General features: G+C 43.3%; 1 protein-coding gene and 1 long non-coding RNA gene across 3 annotated transcripts; one reads left to right on the top strand and one right to left on the bottom strand.

Annotated features, from left to right (window-relative positions):
- Nucleotides 1–1,865: 1,865 nt before the first annotated feature.
- LOC104603677 (24-methylenesterol C-methyltransferase 2) lies at nucleotides 1,866–3,397 on the bottom strand. The gene has a single exon (XM_010267759.3). It carries the CDS (start codon nucleotides 3,340–3,342, stop codon nucleotides 2,257–2,259), a length of 1,086 nt encoding a protein of 361 aa, XP_010266061.1. The 5' UTR covers nucleotides 3,343–3,397; the 3' UTR covers nucleotides 1,866–2,256.
- A 2,039-nt stretch (nucleotides 3,398–5,436) lies between these two features.
- LOC148791186 (uncharacterized) lies at nucleotides 5,437–17,897 on the top strand. Of its 2 annotated transcripts, XR_016075988.1 has the most exons (4): nucleotides 5,437–6,022; nucleotides 6,169–6,276; nucleotides 6,389–6,524; nucleotides 17,561–17,897. It is a non-coding gene; the product is annotated as an uncharacterized LOC148791186 (long non-coding RNA). The 2 variants fall into 2 exon arrangements; XR_016075987.1 differs by lacking the exon at nucleotides 6,169–6,276.
- Nucleotides 17,898–18,141: the final 244 nt, after the last annotated feature.

Raw genomic sequence — 18,141 nt, 5'->3', positions numbered from 1 at the left:
ACTAGTCATTAGTCACCCGATTCAGTATGCTGAAAATTGAAATGAAGGGTCTCGCCCAGATTCCAGAATAGGGACTAGGCCGACTAGTCTAAACAAAGTTAAAAAGAGGGGAAATGAAAAGACAAGGTGCAGCACATGATTCAAAAATATACATCAGGGAAGGACTCACTCGCTTATCATACCCTTCGAGGGAGACATAAGATAGCAAAGCAACAAGTGACAAAAATTAAAGTAGAAAGGAACAGCAAATTATCAAATTAAATATTATTATCTGAGAGACTGAATCTTGTATTATATGTGTAATTCTTTTTTTTTTTCTTGAAGGAAAAAAATAAGGCAAAGCCAGACCCAGAAGCAGATAATATATCAGGCAGAGGTCATCTGTAAAAGGGACTGGATCCCTTCTGGACCCAAAAGCACGTTGGTGTTTGAAATTATATATTTATATTTATGTAAAAAACAAAAGAGAGAGAGAATAAACAAAGAAGGTAAAATAATAAAAAGGGGAGAGAGAGAGGACAAGAAGCACATGGCAAAAGGTCCCCCCAAGTAGCTGGCAACGTGTCTGCTGCCACTATTGCCAATCCCACTTCCCATATATCTATATTTTATATCGGCAAATGTATGTGTCCACACTCCACCAGAGATCTTATAAACATATTGGGAGTTGTAGACAAACACAACAGTATGACCGTATGAGATAGCATAATCTCCTCGCTAAAGCCAAACCAGCATTGACAGATCATCTGGGTCTCACGAGGCATCTGTCCCCCTTCTCTCTCCAGGTCCCCCATCCATGATCCATGTATTAGAGTATTTCCCTCCCTCAAACAGGCAGAAAAAGTCCCATGGTATATCTGTACATGGAAAGCGTATGCAGTATGCACAGACCAACAACAACACGTACCACTCGACAGACCACTGATCTGGATCCAGCAATAATGCACGAACTTGCCACGTGTCATGACTAAGGAATGAGGTATTGATTGGAATATAACTACCATTATTTTTTCTAAGAAAAAGTGGTTTTGATTGTCAACAACTCACAACTCAAAAAGGAGATTTGTTTTCAATTTTATTCCACCAAGATCTGTCCTTTGAAAAAAGTAAAGAATATGGAAGAAAAAAAGGATGCAAGTGATGAGCGTCAGGTCTCAAATTTGTATTAGATACTAGAATGAAATAGGAATCATCAAGACAATTATTAAAAGACAATGGCCGACCAAAGAAAAGATGCTCCTCCTCATCCTCCCTCTACTCCTCTGCCTTTTCGTGACATCCAGAGATTTTTATCAAATTAACCCCCCACGTTGAATTCTAATTTTCTAAACCCCCAACATTTAAACTTTAGAAAGGCACGTGAACGACACGCAAAAAATCTATCCACCACAAATTTTCATATCCTTATAGGCTTATACCATAGCATGGCTCCATGTGGGATGCCAAAGACAGCAAGAACCAGTTGTTGGATTTGGACTGACCCAATTTCAGATTTTTTTTTTTCTTCTTTCTTTCTTTGATAGCTGAATTCAGATTTCAGACCGTCATAATCTCTCATAAGACATAAATCATGGGGGAGCGGGGAGCCTGCTAAAAATCTAAGCCTTACAAAACATAAATAAATAAATGAAAAGCATTTGTAAATTGTAATCTATTCATGGAGCATTCGGGAAGATTGAACGAAATGGGTGCAGCTACTTATTACTTGATATAATTACCAAGCACCCTGATGCAGCGATGCGTTGCATATCTTTAACAAAAGAAATTTCGCTCTCCCCTCTCCTCTGGGCTCTGGCTTAGTGTTGGCATCCATTTAAGTTTAAAATTCAAAAACATCTTATCAGGCCAAAAACCCTAAACTTAAATTTAAGCAAACATGGAAATTTAGAGCAGTTTTCCTTGATTATATTTTCTTCTTCTTCAGTGTTCTATAGCCGGTCTGTCTGTCACTTCTACTACTCCAAAGTCCAAAAGTCCTCTCTTCTTTCTCTCTAATACATGGGACCAAAATTAATAAAAATAAAAACAAAAACAAAAAACAAAGAGAAAAACTAATGCCACCCTTTCTTCAATTGAATCTTCACCTCTCTTCATTACCACCATACCACCACATCAACGAGTAGAAATTTAAAAAGAGAGAAAAAAAAAACAACCATGAAAATTTAAAAATAAAGCGAACAAAAAACAGAAACAGAGAGAGAAACAAAAGACTAGTAGATGTAGAAGTAATACCTCCTCCCCGTTTAATATTTGGTCCTAAGACGATGACGAAGATTCGGGCTTTCTGCAGAGGATCATGTGCATGGGAGTAAAAATTCCTGTCTCACCGCCCCTAGTCAGGTAGTCTGCAGTCTTGAAGAGCATCTCGTGAACGTCAACGACACCCTTTGGAGCGATTCCCAACCACGTCAGTATCGTCACCAATATGTGATTCCTCCAGTAAGCGATTCTCCCCATCTTCAACCTCTGCCACCACGGTTTTGCCGGCGGTTTCGCCAGATCCTTCTCCTTCAACACCTCGAACCCCACTTTCTTCGCTATCTCCGCTATCTGATCGTAACTCCTCAACCCTGGCAACGCATCTCCTCTCTCAATTCCCTGTATTATCTCCACATGCTCCGGGTCCTCCCCCTTGTACAGATCCGTCGTTACCCACTCGTATGACACGTACAATGCCCCCGGCTTCAGCACCCTGTAGATCTCCGAATACACTTCCTCCAGCTTCGGAGCGTGGCAAGTGGCCTCGATCGAGTAAGCGCCGTCGAAGCTGTTTTCCGGGAACGGCATCTGGAGGAAATTCCCGCACATGACCTCGCACAGAGAGTCCAGACCGGCCTTCTTGTTGTGCATCCTCGCGCGCTTCACTTGGTACTCGTTGATGGTGATGCCGACGACCTTAGCGCGCGAGTGAGCGGCAATGGCACGCATGGGTCCACCGACACCGCATCCGACGTCCAGGATTCGATCCCCTGGGTTGACTTGCAGTAGATCGACGGCCATCTCTTCGTGGAGACGGGTAGCATCCTTATGGGATTTGCCGGGGATGGAAGGAGAAAAGTGGAACGACTGGCCCCAACCCCACTCATAGATGTCGGTGACTAGGTTGTAAAAGGTGTCGACGAAGACGGGTACCTTCTCGGCGGTCTCGATTTCTTTCGGGCGACGAAAGAAAGACCAGTACTGCTTGTACTTGTCTTCGACTTTCTCGCGAGAGATGGAGCCACCGGAGAGATCGACGGCTCGCTTACCCTTCTGCTCGGCCGAGCCGAGAATGCAGACGAACCAGTAAAGGCCGCCGGCGACGACGACAGCCGTACAAAAGAGGGCTGCGAGAGAATCCATAACTTTGTGGAGGGTGAAAGGCAGGGGAAGGGAAAAAGTGTAGAGGGAGTGTGAGAGAGGAAAGTGATGTTAAATAAGGAGGATGACAACATCTCAGGGGCACTTTAGTCAATTTAGACTTTACGGTGTTTTGTCGTTTCCAAAATTCCGACGATAGGGGGCCGTAAGTGGGCCGCTGGTGCGTTATTAGTGGAAAATTTTGAAAATTTGATGGGGATTGGGATTGATCCTGGCGTACCCGAATTTTACTAACCGACTTATCGCATTAGACTCGGCGCGAGTCAAGCGGAATTGACCGACCCAACCAGATTCTGAGCTTGGTTGGTTTGGGCATTTTATAATCTTTAAAGATGGGTAAAGTTTCATGAATACCACCTCCACCTGATCGGTTGCCAGTTGCCACCTATAATTGATACCGGTTGATTGGTTATAATTTTTCCCGGCATCATGCTGCAACCAGATCGAATTACGTTAAATATTTTCAGATCGGTTTGAGTTGAGATGGCCAGATCGAACCAAACCCGAATTGTGGAAATGGAAACAAAATGTAGAAATAGAAACGAACAAATATCAAAAAAGTCAAAAAATATAGGGTATTCATTAGACCTGACAAAAAGTTTACCCAACCCAACCCGAAAAAAGAGGGTTAGGGTCTCATATTTAGCTACTCCAATGTAAAAATGACCCAATCCGAAAAAACTGAATTGGGTTGGGTTGGGTCATGGATCAACCCGCTGATTCGATTATCAAGTCTAATTGGGATTATTTATACATTGTTAGAAGTTTCCACTCTTTAATTTTTTTATTTAGTCTTTATTTTTTAAATTGTTAAATATTTAAGTTTTTTATTTTATATTTAAAATTTTAAGGTTAATTCTTTTAATTTTGACATTTTCATGTAATTTTTCTTTATTTTTTTTAATTTTAATTATTTTTTTGTGATGACCCAAATTAACCCATAGGTCAACCCTAACCCGAACATTTAAGGTTAGGGTCTAGTATTTGAAAAATCAACATGAAATTCAACCCGACCCAAAATCAACCCGAAGTATATTGACCCAACCCGAACCCGACCCACCAACCCAATTGCCAGGTCTAGTATTCATGTGGATTAATCCTAATCTATGATTATCACGAGGAGTTACATACCCATTGTAATTGCGCCCGAATCACTCCCACCAGCACAAGGAAACTGTGAAAAACAGGTTGGTTGGAACTTGGAAGTAAAAATTACTTGACTGAAAATCATTGACATGAATGAATCTAATCTATCTTTTATCTTTTTATCTTAATAAAAAAAGGTAAAAGAAAAAGAAAGCTAATAGTGAATCTACGGCCACAACAATCGCGCATCTAGAGGCGTATCTTTTTGCTTTCCTTTTTAAAAAGTTGTTTTCTTTTGATTAGGATCTCTTGTCCCGATATGAGTGTGAAATCAATGGTGGATAAGAGAAACCCTAGTGCTAGTGTGATATACTCTCATTAATTGACCTAAAGATCACATCGTACCAAAGTTTGTACAGTGGGGCCAATACTGTTTTATGGTCCGTGTGTCAATATCCGATCGTTAGGGCTTTACATCGAAATGGGTTATCACAAGGCCCGCGAAGCATGGAAACATACACGGCCCAATTCTTTTTTTAGGCAATGCATTGGAGGCTTGCGGGAATAAACTTCGTTGTTTATTACTAACAGGGCTGCAAGTGCAACTTGGCCCAATTCTAGTATTTAGGCCTCGGGTTACCATTACGGGAATCCGGTAAGAAGTAGAATGACAAGTTCTCTTTAAGCGTCAGAAATGATGAGAAAAGGGAATATTCTTGAATGATTCTTCCTTTTTTGTGTTTGTTTGTTGGTAAATAGTGTTTTGATATGAGAAAAGAGAGGGATGCCAGACCTCAAAATAAAGTGAGTGGGATCGTACCAAAACAATGTGAATCTGGTGGAAAAAGAAAAGGGATATTAGCCTATAAGGGCAACTTTTGGGCCCTAATATCAATAAAAGTAATATATTTAAAAAATTTTCAAAATTAGGTTAACTTGTTAAAAATAATATCAACTAAGGGTAAAATCACTGTTCATCTTCTTCTTGCAATTTGTTCAATAGCACCGCCGCCAGCCGCCACCGCCCCAGCCGCTGGCCACCATCGCTCGTCGCCGCTCCGGCTATCTCCGCCTCCACCTCCGGCAATGTTGTCGGAGGTGGGTGGAGGCAGAGGCGGCGACAACAGTGCTGGTGGTCATTCCTCTGCCCAACGCCGCCACTTCCGCCGCCCATTGTTACCTCTGTCTCCGCCCACCTTCGGCAATGTTGCCAGAGGCAGAGGTGGTGGCGTTGGGCAAAGGAATGACCACCAGCGCCGCCGCCACCGAAGGCGCTGCCGAGGCGGCCTAGTGGCGGCACTGTTGAACAGATTGCAAGAAAAAGAAGATGAACACTGATTTTACCCTTAATTGATATTATTCTTAAAAAAGTTAACCTAATTTTGAATTTTTTTTAAAATATATTACTTTTATTGATATTTAGGGCCCAAAAGTTGCCCTTATATGCTATTATCCCAAAAGAAAAAGCTAAGAAAATTGCTTGGGATTTGTCAAGAAGTCGACAGTCTCCTCTCCCTTCAAAGTAGCAATCCAACGACCATATCTCCGATAGCTTCTCCGGCCATATCTCTAAAAGGTAACACAAGATCCCTGAATATCTCTCTCTAGTGGTCTTATTCTACCCTTTTTCCGTTGTTTTTCGGTCCATGGTTCCTTCTTCCCCAACCCCATGTTTTTCCCCTCAGTGGCTAGAAGCTCAACCATTTTCTTCATTGTCTACAGCAAAGGTTTTGCTGAAATAAAATCACACTCTCCACAAGCATGCATCCATGTCCAGATCTAACATTTTAACCCTATTTGCGTAAATCACTGAAACTTCAAATCCAATAGGTTTTCTTCATGTCGTTACTCACTCTTTTTCTCTCTCATTTTTTGTAAGAAGTGAAGTGCTGAAGAATGAAATTGGTTTCACTGATTTACTATTTTTTTTTTTAAGTTTCAGCCTTGAGGAGAGATTTACGAAGAATCCAAGTTTCTCCCACTCATCCGGTTTAGGATATAGAAGGAGCCAGTTTTCCTCCTAGGTGAAGAAACTTCCACTTCCGCTCCAGCTCTGGACAACGCTATTTCTGTCTGAAGTAAGAAAACTTTGATGATTGAAGTTTTTCTCTTTTCAAATTTCTTTTACAAAACAAAATTCATAAATCCATTTGAATGTTTTGATAACATGAGTTACATTTGTTTTGTCTTGAATAAAGTGTTCATGAGTCATGATTAATCATCTTAACCATGGGGTTATTCTACGAAGCATCATAAGTCATGATGCTCATTCCTTTAATTATTTCTTCGACTTTATCTTGGCGGTTGTTGATGGACTTATGTCCCCTTGTTCTGATCATCGGCATCCAAATGTAAATATTTGGATGATTAATATTTTCCGTTCTGAAGCAGCTTGTATTCAGAGACTTGCACCAGTAGCGTTTGTACAAAATTATAGTGATTTATCTTGGTACAGTGGTCTCTATGATTGACTATGAACCCAAATGTAAATCAATCTCTCCATGATCTTTACATGTTTGCTATTTACATGATAGAAGGATTTGATTAATGCAAATCAAACCGATGTGTACTACACAATTTTTTTTGGTGTTTTTTCTTTTAATTTTTCTAGGAATAGACCTATAGGTGGATTTGTTAAGCTCAATTTTTCTAAAAACAGAAGCCATTTTCTCTTCAGTTTTAGTTGGGAGCTTGGTCTTTTTTCTGAGTATGTTAAGGGGGATAATAAGGTTATACAGGTTGTACCTAGGTGTGCCAATAAGGCTGCTGACTTCTTAGCTAAGTATGGTTTAAATGTCTACAGGGCCTAGACAAAAAGTCCTTTCCTCCAAACAAAGATAGGGAAGTTTTGGAAAGCCAGTATATGCAAGGGTTAAGTAAGAAAGCAGACTAGCGTAAAACATGATTCCTTTGGCAGTTTGTTGGACCCTCTTGGTCAAAAGGAACAGTCACATCTTTGAACATAGTGCATCTCAGAGGATATGCTGCAACGAAACTGGTGGGAAGGCTGTAGCCATGGCTATCTATTTATAAAAATTTCAGAGGGTTGAGGATTTTCCTCTTGTAAAGTGCTTTCTGTAAACAGGAATGCATACTGCCATATAGATCCTATTGTACATTCCCAATATTTGGTGCCTTAGTATACAGTGGTCTTTGTAATTGTGTCTAGGGGTCTTTGTAATTGTGTCTTTTGGTTAATACAATTCAATATTTTACACTTACACCAAAAAAATGGTACTAATGATGCGTGATCTGGTCTGTCCTAGTTACCGGTTACCTCGCTTTTGACGAGATCGGAGGTGCCTGAAACAACGAAGAAAATGGAGGCTTCCGGAGAGGAACCTGGTTGGAACACTCCGAAGCTCAAGTTAGTGTTCTTCATAAAGCAAGGGAAATGAGGAATTCTAAGACTAGAAAACGCAAGAATCACATATCCTCTTCTTTGTGAGATGGGGGCCTTTTATAATCACCCCGTGTGCTCACTTCCATGCCTCTGCCAGTTCGGGCATCATTACCTCTGCCAGATCGAGTCACTTCCTTCTGTCAATTGCCAGTTCGGGTGTCATAACCTCCACTGCCAGTTGTTAGTTCGGGTGTCATAACCTCCACTGCCAGTTGCCAAGGCCGCCTCTGTCTGTCTGGCATGGTGGTGGTAGGTGGCCGTTGGATGGCGGCTGTCATGTGTCAGTCCTCTGATCGGTCAGGTGCGCTGCCACCGTGTATGGTCTCCTGGGTGTCGGTACGGTTGCTCAGTCAGGCAATTTGGAGCCGAAGTGGTCTTTTAATGTGAAGTCTCGAGTTCGGATAGGAGTATGACCCGAACTGCCCCTAGGTAGGTAGTTCGGGTTTTCTGCCTTTTGTGCTCCTTGTAATGCTCAGGACCTCGAAGGGAGAGCTCGGGACTCTTTAGTTTGGAGCTCGGTTTGCAGGTTCCTTCGAGGGAGCTCAACTCTCTTTAGCCCGGAGCTCGGGTTGCAGGTTCCTTCGAGGGAACTCGACTCTTTAGTTCGAAGCTCGGGTTGTGGGCTTGCTGCCGTGCCGAGCAGGCATTTCTGCCAGGTCACTCTCGATTAAATCCACGTGTCGCATGGCCGAGGAGTCGGGTCAAATCTTCCTCCATCAATTGCCCCCCACTCCCCATGCTCGGGGTCTTGACCCGACGTGGGGAGTTCACAGGATGACAGGTGGATTTGCCTCAAGACACTTTGGCCTTGATCAGGAACTTTTTTGGTCCGGTCTACTTGGGTTCTCGGCTCAACCAGGGTTGGCTTGGCTCAACCAGGGGTTAGTCCCGGGTTGCGTGTGGCTCACGCGCGCCAACGATTTTCAAATTTTTAAATTTTTGAATGTGTGCGCCAAACAATTTCGAACGTGCGAACCAAAGTGTCTTTTCGTCGCGGAGTGCGCAGCTGACTTTGCGGGGAGCCGTTGGATGGTTTCGATCTTGGTCGTTGATGCGCGGGTACAGTGGCTTTAAATAGTGGGGAGACCCCCAGTCACTTTCCTCTTATCCTTCAACGTTTGTTCCTTGAGCTCGCATCCAAGCTGGCCAGCTCGCGTCACTCGTCCGTAGTTCGGTAGCTTTTCCTGGTGAGTCCTCAGCCTTTGTTTTCGATGTCTAGTTTTAGAAGCACAGATAACCCTCTTGGGGGGTCAAATGCTGGTTCTATGAACCGAGCTGCTGCCATCGACGGCCTTAGTGAGTCCGAGGTAGAGCTCGAGTTCGAGCCCGTATACCGAGTCACATCGGGTAGTTTGGCATCCACCTCCTACCGAGGTCGGGTGCCAGATAAGTTCGGACCTTCCACTATGATGCCTAAAAGGCTTTGGTCCCTTATTGTCCAGTACAACCTGCCCGGGGAGTATACTTACTTCGTACCTTCGGGCGACTTTCCTTGGGAACACGGTCCGGATGAGATCGTGATATTCCGAGAGCAGCTTGTTGTCGGGTTGCACCTTCCCTTTCATCCTCTTATCGTTGAAGTCATGAACCACTTCGGCTTTACTATAGGTTAGCTCCACCCGAACTCTGTTCGTAACCTTGTTGGAACTATCTCCCTGTGCTGCGAGCACTGCCTTCCTTTAGACCCGGAAGTCTTTTCAGCTATCCTCATGCTCAAAAAATAGGCGGGTCCCCTACCCGAGCATAGGAGGGTGTACTACTTGTCACCTCGCCTGAGCTTCAAGCTTTTACACGACCTTCCAAACAAGGTCCCGGCATAGAAGCGGGACTACTTCGTGGTTCGAAGTGCTACGGGGTGGCCGTTTCCTACTGAGTGGGGTTTGGTCGCTTCTGACCCCGGTGTCGTATTAGATGAAGACACGGTGAAGGGCCTCTAGGACTGGGCCCGGCAAGAGCTCAAATGCGAAGCCTATCGGATGGAGGATAAACTCATTCAGGCCGGTCTGAGTTCAGGTAGGTTTCTTGCTCAGATAAAGATACTTTCGTTTTTGCTTTTATTCCCGTCTTCTGATGCCGAGCTCCTTTTTGCAGGTGTTATGGAGGCAGACAAGACTCGAGGTGCGAACTTGTTGGCTGGCATGAAGCGGAAGAAGCGAGCTACTAAGCAAGTTCGCGCCGATCCTTCCCGGGTGGCGGAGGCCGAGGTACCGAGGACGGGGCCTCCTGGGGAGCTCGAGGTGCCCCCTTTAGTTCAGGAGGCGGCAGGGGCTCCCTATGCCCGGGCTGCGCCTTCGGGCTCAGGGAGCCACGGTGGGATTGGGAGCATGCTGACGCCGAGCTACGCTCTCCGAAAAAGCAAGGCCGCCACTTGTCCTGAGGAGGTCGCGCAGTGGGCCGATCTCCCTACCAATCTCATAGGTGCTCGGGCTGCAACTCACGCCATGGTGGTAAGTCGGAGTGAGTTTTTTTTTTTTTTTTGCTTTTTCCTTTTAAACACTGTAAAGAAAACATTTAGCAATGAAGTACTTTCTATTCAAAAGTTGTGCAAATATCCTCTTCTTGCCGAAGTGAGTATATACCCGAGCTACTAGACTTAAGCCTCGAGGTAAGTTAACATAGTAAGGCTATGTGCCCGATCTGTTCTCCGCCCGGACTATGTACTTCGGGTTCCATACTTGTGCAGATTGCTTTCGTTGATGAGGTGCCGAGGTCTTCTTTAGCTCGGTATTCCGCCCCTTTCGATGCCGAGGTCCTTGTTAGCTCGGCATTCTGGGCTTTATGAACTGGTAGTGGCTCAAGGCCTGCTTAGTTTGATGATTTATAGGTAAAATCATCTTAAGTTGACGATGTTCCATGCCCGGGGTATCTGTTTACCCTCCAGGGTCTCGAGCTCGTATACTCCCCCGAGTACTCTCTTCACTCGGTAGGGTCCTTCCCAGTTCGGCCTGAATTTGCCAACGCCGGGCTCGGGTACCATGATTTTGCGGAGGACCAGGTCGCCAACGCGAAAGTTTCGTTTCTTAACTCTAGTGTTGTATTACTGAGCTACCCTTTGCTGGTATGCTGTAGTTCTGATGTATGCGAGGTCCCTCACCTCGTCAAGTAGGTCGAGGTTGGTATGTAGTTCGTCGTTATTAGTATTGTCGTTGTATGCTTCCAACTGAAGTGAGGGGATTTCGATTTTGGTTGGGATGACTGCCTCCGTGTCGTAGGTGAGGTTGAAGGGAGTTTCTCCAGTGGCGGTCTTCTCTATAGTTCGTTATGCCCATAGGACGCTGGGCAGCTCGTCTGCCCATAACCTTTTAGCTCGGTCTAGTTTGGCTTTTTGTCCGCGAAGGATAGCTCTGTTCGTGACTTCTGCCTAACCGTTTGCTTGTGGGTGCGTAACCGACGTGAAGTTTTGCCGGATCCCCATGCCTTGGCACCACTCTTGGAATTTGATGTCTTCGAACTGCTTTCCGTTATCGGAGATCAGCACCCGAGGTAGCCCGAAGCGGCACACTATGTTCTTCCAGAAGAAGTTCTGGACGTTTTGAGCTGTGATGGTTACAAGAGTCTCAGCTTCAACCCACTTGGTGAAGTAGTCTACTACCACTACTTGGAACTTCCTTCCTCCTGTTGCTGGCGGGAATGGCCTGAGTAGGTCGATACCCCATTGTGCGAATGGACATGGGTAGGTGAGGTACTTGAGGTCGGCGGCGGGCTGATGGTGAATATTGGCGTGCTTCTGGCACTTCTCGCACATCCTGATTAGCCCGACGGCATCTACTTTCATTGTTGGCCAATACTACCCCTGTCGTAGTGCCTTCTGGGCGATGGCCCTGCCCCCCAAGTGTCCGCCACATAGGCCTTCATGAATGTCGCGGAGTACGAGCTCGGCTTCGGGAGGTCGCAAGCAGCGCAGGTAGGGGAGGGTGTAGGATCTTCGGTATAGCCGTCCGTCTATCATGACGTACTTGGCTGCCTGACGCTCTACCCTCCTGGCGGCGTTGCGTTCCACGGGGAGGGTTCCATGTAGCAGGAAGCTCGCAAGTGGATCAATCCAGCTCGGTTCTGCTTGGGCGATAGGAGCGACCTCCTCTGTCCCCCGGAGAATGCTAGGCCGAGGTAACTCCTCTATGTACACAGTTCTCATGGTGTTGTCACTAGTGCTGGCTAGCCGGGACAGGGCGTCGGCCTCAGTATTCTCTGACCTCGGGATTTGCTTGATAAAGTGTGACTGGAAGCTAAGCAGTGCTTCTCTTACCTTTGCCAGGTAGGCGATCATAGCTGGCTTGCGGGTATCGTATTCCCTTGTAACTTGGTTGACGACGAGCTGGGAATCACTGCAGATAACTATGTGTTTTGCCTTTACTTCTTGCGCTAGGGCTAGTCCGGCTATCAACGCCTCGTATTCTACATCATTGTTGGATGCCATGAACTCAAAGCGTAGTGCGTACTCCAGTTTCGTGCCACTCGGACCACGGAGAACTACACCGGCTCCGCTACCTTGCTAGTTTGAGGAGCCATCTACATGAAGGATCCAGGGCTCTTCATCACAATTCACGCTTGGCCTAACCAAGAGAGATACCGAACCGGGTGCGACCTCACAGGGCTCAGACTCAACCGGCCTGGGTGCACCGAGCTCACCCGAACTGGGAGCCCTATGCTCAACCGGGCCAAGGTCCTCGGAGCAGAACGTGCATTCTGCAATGAAATCCGCCAAGGCTTGGGCTTTGATGGCGGTTCGGGGCTTGTACTGGAGGTCGTACTCACTAAGTTCGACGGCCCACTTTGTCAATCGTCCAGAGACCTCGGACCTGAGTAATACTTGCCTCAGGGGTTTGTCGGTGAGGACGGTGATGGTATGAGCTTGGAAATACGGGCGGAGTTTACGGGCCGCAATGACCAGCGCATAGGCCAGCTTTTCTATCTTTGGATCCCTACAATATCTTACTATCATAGTAGATGGGTCGTTGGATCCGATCTGCTTCCTTTATTAGTACCGAACTGACCACTTCGTCGTTTGCCGATATGTACAGTTCTAAAACATCGCCCTCTTCGGGTCGGGTCAACACCGAGATGCTGGCAAGGTATTTCTTGAGCTTGTCAAATGCGAGCTGGCAGTTCGGGTTCCACTCGAACCCTTTGCCTTTTATTGCCTTGAAGAAGGGCAGGCAACGGTCTGCTGATTTAGACATGAAGCGACTTAGAGCGGTTATCTTGCCGTTTAGCCTCTGAACCTCTTTAACTTTTCGGGGTGGTCTCATATCTAGGATGGCCTTTATTTTGTTCGGATTGGCCTCAATACCGCGTGGCTTCAAATGAAGTTAGGTAGGGCCTCCATATTGAAGGGATGGATAAAAGACTTAAACTATTATAACTCACATTTATTAACAAACTAGGTACTAATTATATATGACAAAAACTTGTTTTGATGGTTGAGCCTTTGCATCCATTTTGTATATTTTTTGGGGATGCATTAGCAATTTGATTGTTGTCCCTTTTTTTTGTGATGGTCAATCTACTTGTATTAGGTGGAATGAATGGTTATATTTTACCACAATGGATTTATTGGTATATGGATGATTATGACTACATGGAATGAATAGGTTGAATTATTGGCATTGATGAATTAATTACAGGTTAAAGACAAATTCAAATGATTTATTGATGTATGTATGACTTTTTGAATGAAATAGGTTATTGAATGCAACTTCTTTGATGTACCAATAGGTCCAAATAATGGAGCAATTTTAGTTCCTAGTATTCCTATGAACAAATTCTATGATGAATGAGCAAGTCCAAATGATGAAGCATTTCTTTCTCTTTTTAAGTAAAATTTTTGAATGAGTAAGTTTAATAACACTATCATGCCACGTGGCAAGTTCAATCGTACGTGTCATACATTTGAGGGTGCAAGTTGTCATAAAAGTAAATTACATGCATTTTTATAGTTGAGCATGATTTTTCTCCTATAAATTTTTTTGCAAAACAAACACTGGAAAGTGGATTTTCTCAGCAAACAAATACATTATAACTATTTGAGAAAATAATTTTTCCTCTTCTCATCCCAACCTTTTCAATCCAATTTTCTCAGCAATCAAACAGACCCTAAGTGCTACCTCTCTGAACTTTTACATCCAAAGAACTTAAATTCTGTCAAATTTAAGAAAACAAAAGCTCTGGAATGGGGATGACAAGTCATGGTATAGTATCGAAGAGATATTGTTTCAAACTAATATAGTCTAGTGCCTTGTCCTCAAAGTTGACTCTAATCAAAAGACATAAATCCTCAAAAAAATGCAAATCTGAATGGGCTTGCGGGAGTTGTCCCTAATGAGGGGTAATTTGGCCCCACCTGTTAACACGTGGACACGTGGAATGACCTAATGACTGGATGACAATTCATCCTTTTCCAACACCTCAGTTGGCCAGGTCAGCTCGGGCATCTCGGGTACCTCAGCCAAGATCGAGGTCCGAGCACCTCGTGGTGTCCCGACCTGTCGAGGTGCCACATAGCCCACTTCTAAAAACTAGCCAGCTGTCTCCAACCTTTCCGGGATCACACTGTACGCCAACGAGCCTTATCCTTATCCTGCCCAAATCGGACAGACACGATAAGACTTACCAGCGTACACGAAGTCCATCTCCGGGTGCGAAATGGACTCTAGGTAACACGGTCTAAAGATCTCGGGTATGTTCCGTGAGGCCTACAACAGCTCGCCTATATGAGGGCATCACCACTAACCTCATAATGTATGCACGATTTAGCTCTCTATCCCTCTTACTCACAAGCATTCAAGCTCGCTACTACATTCATCACTAACTTAAGCATTGAAGTGCCCACACCGGGTAAAGCACCCCGGCTCGTCTCATAGTGTTTCTTTGTAGTTGAACCGGCTGCGTATGCAGAACAAAGTTCGAGCTGTCATCTAGCAGGGAGAGACCAGATCGCGCACCATCAGTCCCATACAACTCCCAGTGGGGAAATGAAAGCTTACTGTTGGAACTGTCAAGGGATAGAATCCCCCTTGATGGTTCATGTAGCGAAATAGGCCTTATAGAAGATAAAGGAAAACGTTGTTTTGTTTAGTGAAAAAAAGTGCAATTTATTAAACTGTCAAAAGAAGTTCAGATGTTTGTGGGACTGGAACTGTTGGGATGTGGATGCCAATGAACTTTCAGGAGGGATGGCTCTTTTTTGGGACAAGGTGATTTCTTTGCAAGTTCTGGCAGTAGATAATGTTATTCACACAAAAATAGAAAGTACAGATGAATGTACTTCCTGGTGGTGCAGCTTTGTGTACGGAGAACCTAATAGAAGCTAAAGAATCTCCTTTGTGGAGAAGTTAAACCAATTAGCTACAATTTCAGCGGGGGTGTGGTGTTGTGTGGGAGATTTTAACATGACTTTCAAATTGGATGATAAAGTGAGAGCTGGAGGAATAAAAGTCAAGAAAATAAGGAAAAATAGAAGTTACCTAAGGGGATGGGATTGGAAGAAATTCCAAGCTCATGACCTAAACATACTTGGTCTAACAAAAGAGACTTAAGCAACCACATTAAGGCCAAACTAGACAGGAGCTTAGGCAACTAAGAATGGAGAAATATGTTCCCGGATGCTAATGCCTTGGTGATGTCAACCCATGGGTCAGGCCACCTCCCTGTGTACAACACTTTGTCGTACATGTTTTTTTCTCTATTCAAAGATATTATACTTTACCTGTTTCAAAAAACAAAAAGTGCAGGAGTTTCATCTGAGGATCCTATTATTGGATTAGCTTCAGAATAAACTTGAGATTGTTTTTTTAATTGGTGAATTTCAGAATTTTCAGTCAATGTTTTTTTATTGTGTTGAAGTCATGCCAAAGTTTGCTTAACCATTTTGGTCTTCCCCTGGTTCTTCTAGCCCTTTCAATTTGTAACAGATCACTGTGCTGTAAATGGACTCCAAGATATGTATGATCAGATGCTGATTCCTGTTTCCATAAACATGGAACACTGCCTTCTGACCTTAACTATATCTCTCTGGTATGCTTAATCGACCCCTAAACCTTAATTGGATCCATTTCCAGCCCTACAAACACTTGTTCATCAGTTCACTAGTTTTTATTAGTTGGAATACTGGCCTTGCTTTATGGCCTCAGCCTCAGGTGGATGCATTTCTCTAAGGTTTTAGCAGGTAGATGTGCAGGGTGACTTTCAAAGGTGTTGTTGGTTGGAGCAGAGATGGTTTTGATCATTCCTTGATGGATCTTTGGTTTATCTAATTTGGTTACCAATAGTCTTTTGAAGGGTGGGGTTGGGATTGAACCATATTGTGGGGGTCTTTACTATCTAGGTAGCACCATTTTCTTTGTGCTTAAAAAATAGATAAAATTTGAAATTTCATTTCCTTTCTTAGTTTCTTTATCTTGGAGATCATAGATTACTTCGGTTAAAATTAATTACCTCCTTCCCCGCTCCACTAAAAAATCGGTCAATTAAGTATGAGTTCATTTTTTTCTTGGGGAAGATGAATTTGTATATGAATGTTTAGTGCTTTGAGAGTTGTAGTGAAGCTGAGGCAGTAGAGGGGATGGAAGGATAAAAGTCAAGTGAGGATATAAAGGAAGGAAGAACTAGGAGGTAAGGGAGGGATAAGATAGAAGGGGAAGGATCTAATGCAAGACATACACAATAATTTCCATATATGTGAGATGTCTGATGCAAACCTTCTTATGAGAGTCATTTTTTAGTGTTCTAAGCATCGCATGTATGGTTCTTTGTTTTGTAGAATCCTGCTTTTGGAGCTAATATAGTTGAGAACAGCAATCTTATTGATGGCCTCAATGGGCGGTTTTCTCTAGTGTGGGCACTGGTTCTTCTCATCTACTTCCTCCAATGGCAGGAGATTCCTTCGGGCCCCATGAACCTTTAAGTGGCCGCTACATCCTTGTGAGCAATACACAGACCTGGATGGGCTCTGCTCAGATGATCACAAGAAACTAAAACTTTACCTGACATACCAAGTATCTGCTTGGATTTGCATTAGTCCAGGAACAACTAGTCCTCAAAATGTAAATTTTGCACTTAGTGTGGATAACCAGTGGGTCAATGGGGGCCAAGTTGAGGTTAATGATGATAGGTGGCATGAAATGGCAGGTTCTTTTAGAAATGAGAAGCAACCATCCAAAGTTATGGTCTATATCCAAGGATCATCTTCAGGTGTCAACTCAATGGTTGTAGGGCTTCAAATTTTCCCTATTGATAAAAAACAAGATTTAAACATTTAAAGAAGCAGACTAACAAGGTATTTTTGTTTGTTTTATGAAAAGCTCAATATATTTTACTTATCATTTCATTTTTTATGCTGTATTCTGTATCTTTGGATTGTACTTTTATATTTTCCAAGGCTTTGGCTTGTAAAATAGCTGATTATGCAAGATTACAGATCTATAGTGTCACAACTGCTAAGATTGTTCAATAAATTTGCTCAGTGATATTTAGTGAGCTTATTCACAAGATTGTGAAATTGATTAACCATGGTCTATGGCCATGGTCGTGATTAGTTATATATAGGAAACAAATGCACACTTTATGTCTATCAATTTTTTTATGTGAGATTACTGATTTACCTGGATGGCCTAATCTATTTTTAATGTTTGAGCTCTGCGTGAGTTGGGTCTTTTCACCAAAATTCTCTTCTCACGTTAATTGTTTAACTATGTTACCCTTTCTGTTCTGCAGATACACAAGCACGATGTCATCCCAAAATTTGCAGGATCTGATGTTAGTAATTTGTTTGGCACATTTGTGAAAGTTAGACAGATACAAAACAGTTTCCCATTTGGCTCATGTATGAACAGAACAAATATAGACAATGAAGATTTTGTTGATTTCTTTGTTAAGAATTTCACACTTAAAGGTTCTAAAGGGTCATCTTTTTGTAGATGGGTTTTGTGAGAAATTGTTGTACATTTTTTCATTTTTATGGTGGAGAATGATTTTTTTTTTGTGATTTTTGTTTGTTTGTGTTTTTCTTTTCATTTTTTTTTTCATATTTTATCCATATATATGCACTTGTTAGCAGATTGCCAATGTGCCTATATGTTGAAAATATACAAAAAGTGATTATTTTTGAGGTTCTTTTAATAGGGGCAAAATTGAAAACTTTGGCTGATTCCAATTCCGATTCCGATCCTATCCATGAACCAAACACACCCTAAGATATATGGCAAGTTGAAGTGACCAAAAGGGCCATGTGAGTATAAAAAATAACATAGGATGAAGTAGTAAAAAATGATTTAAGTGTTCATAATATAACAATT

This window comes from Nelumbo nucifera, chromosome 5 (assembly GCF_055504915.1).
Source record: "Nelumbo nucifera cultivar China Antique chromosome 5, China Antique-T2T, whole genome shotgun sequence".
NCBI lineage: Eukaryota > Viridiplantae > Streptophyta > Magnoliopsida > Proteales > Nelumbonaceae > Nelumbo > Nelumbo nucifera.
The sequence above is the reverse complement of the archived record's forward strand: the minus strand, read 5'-3'. Positions and strand labels throughout refer to the sequence as shown.

Bases quoted from the DNA above. Each gene is read 5' to 3' on its own strand.
- LOC104603677 (XM_010267759.3), bottom strand. From the start codon at position 3,342: ATGGATTCTCTCGCAGCCCTCTTTTGTACGGCTGTCGTCGTCGCCGGC.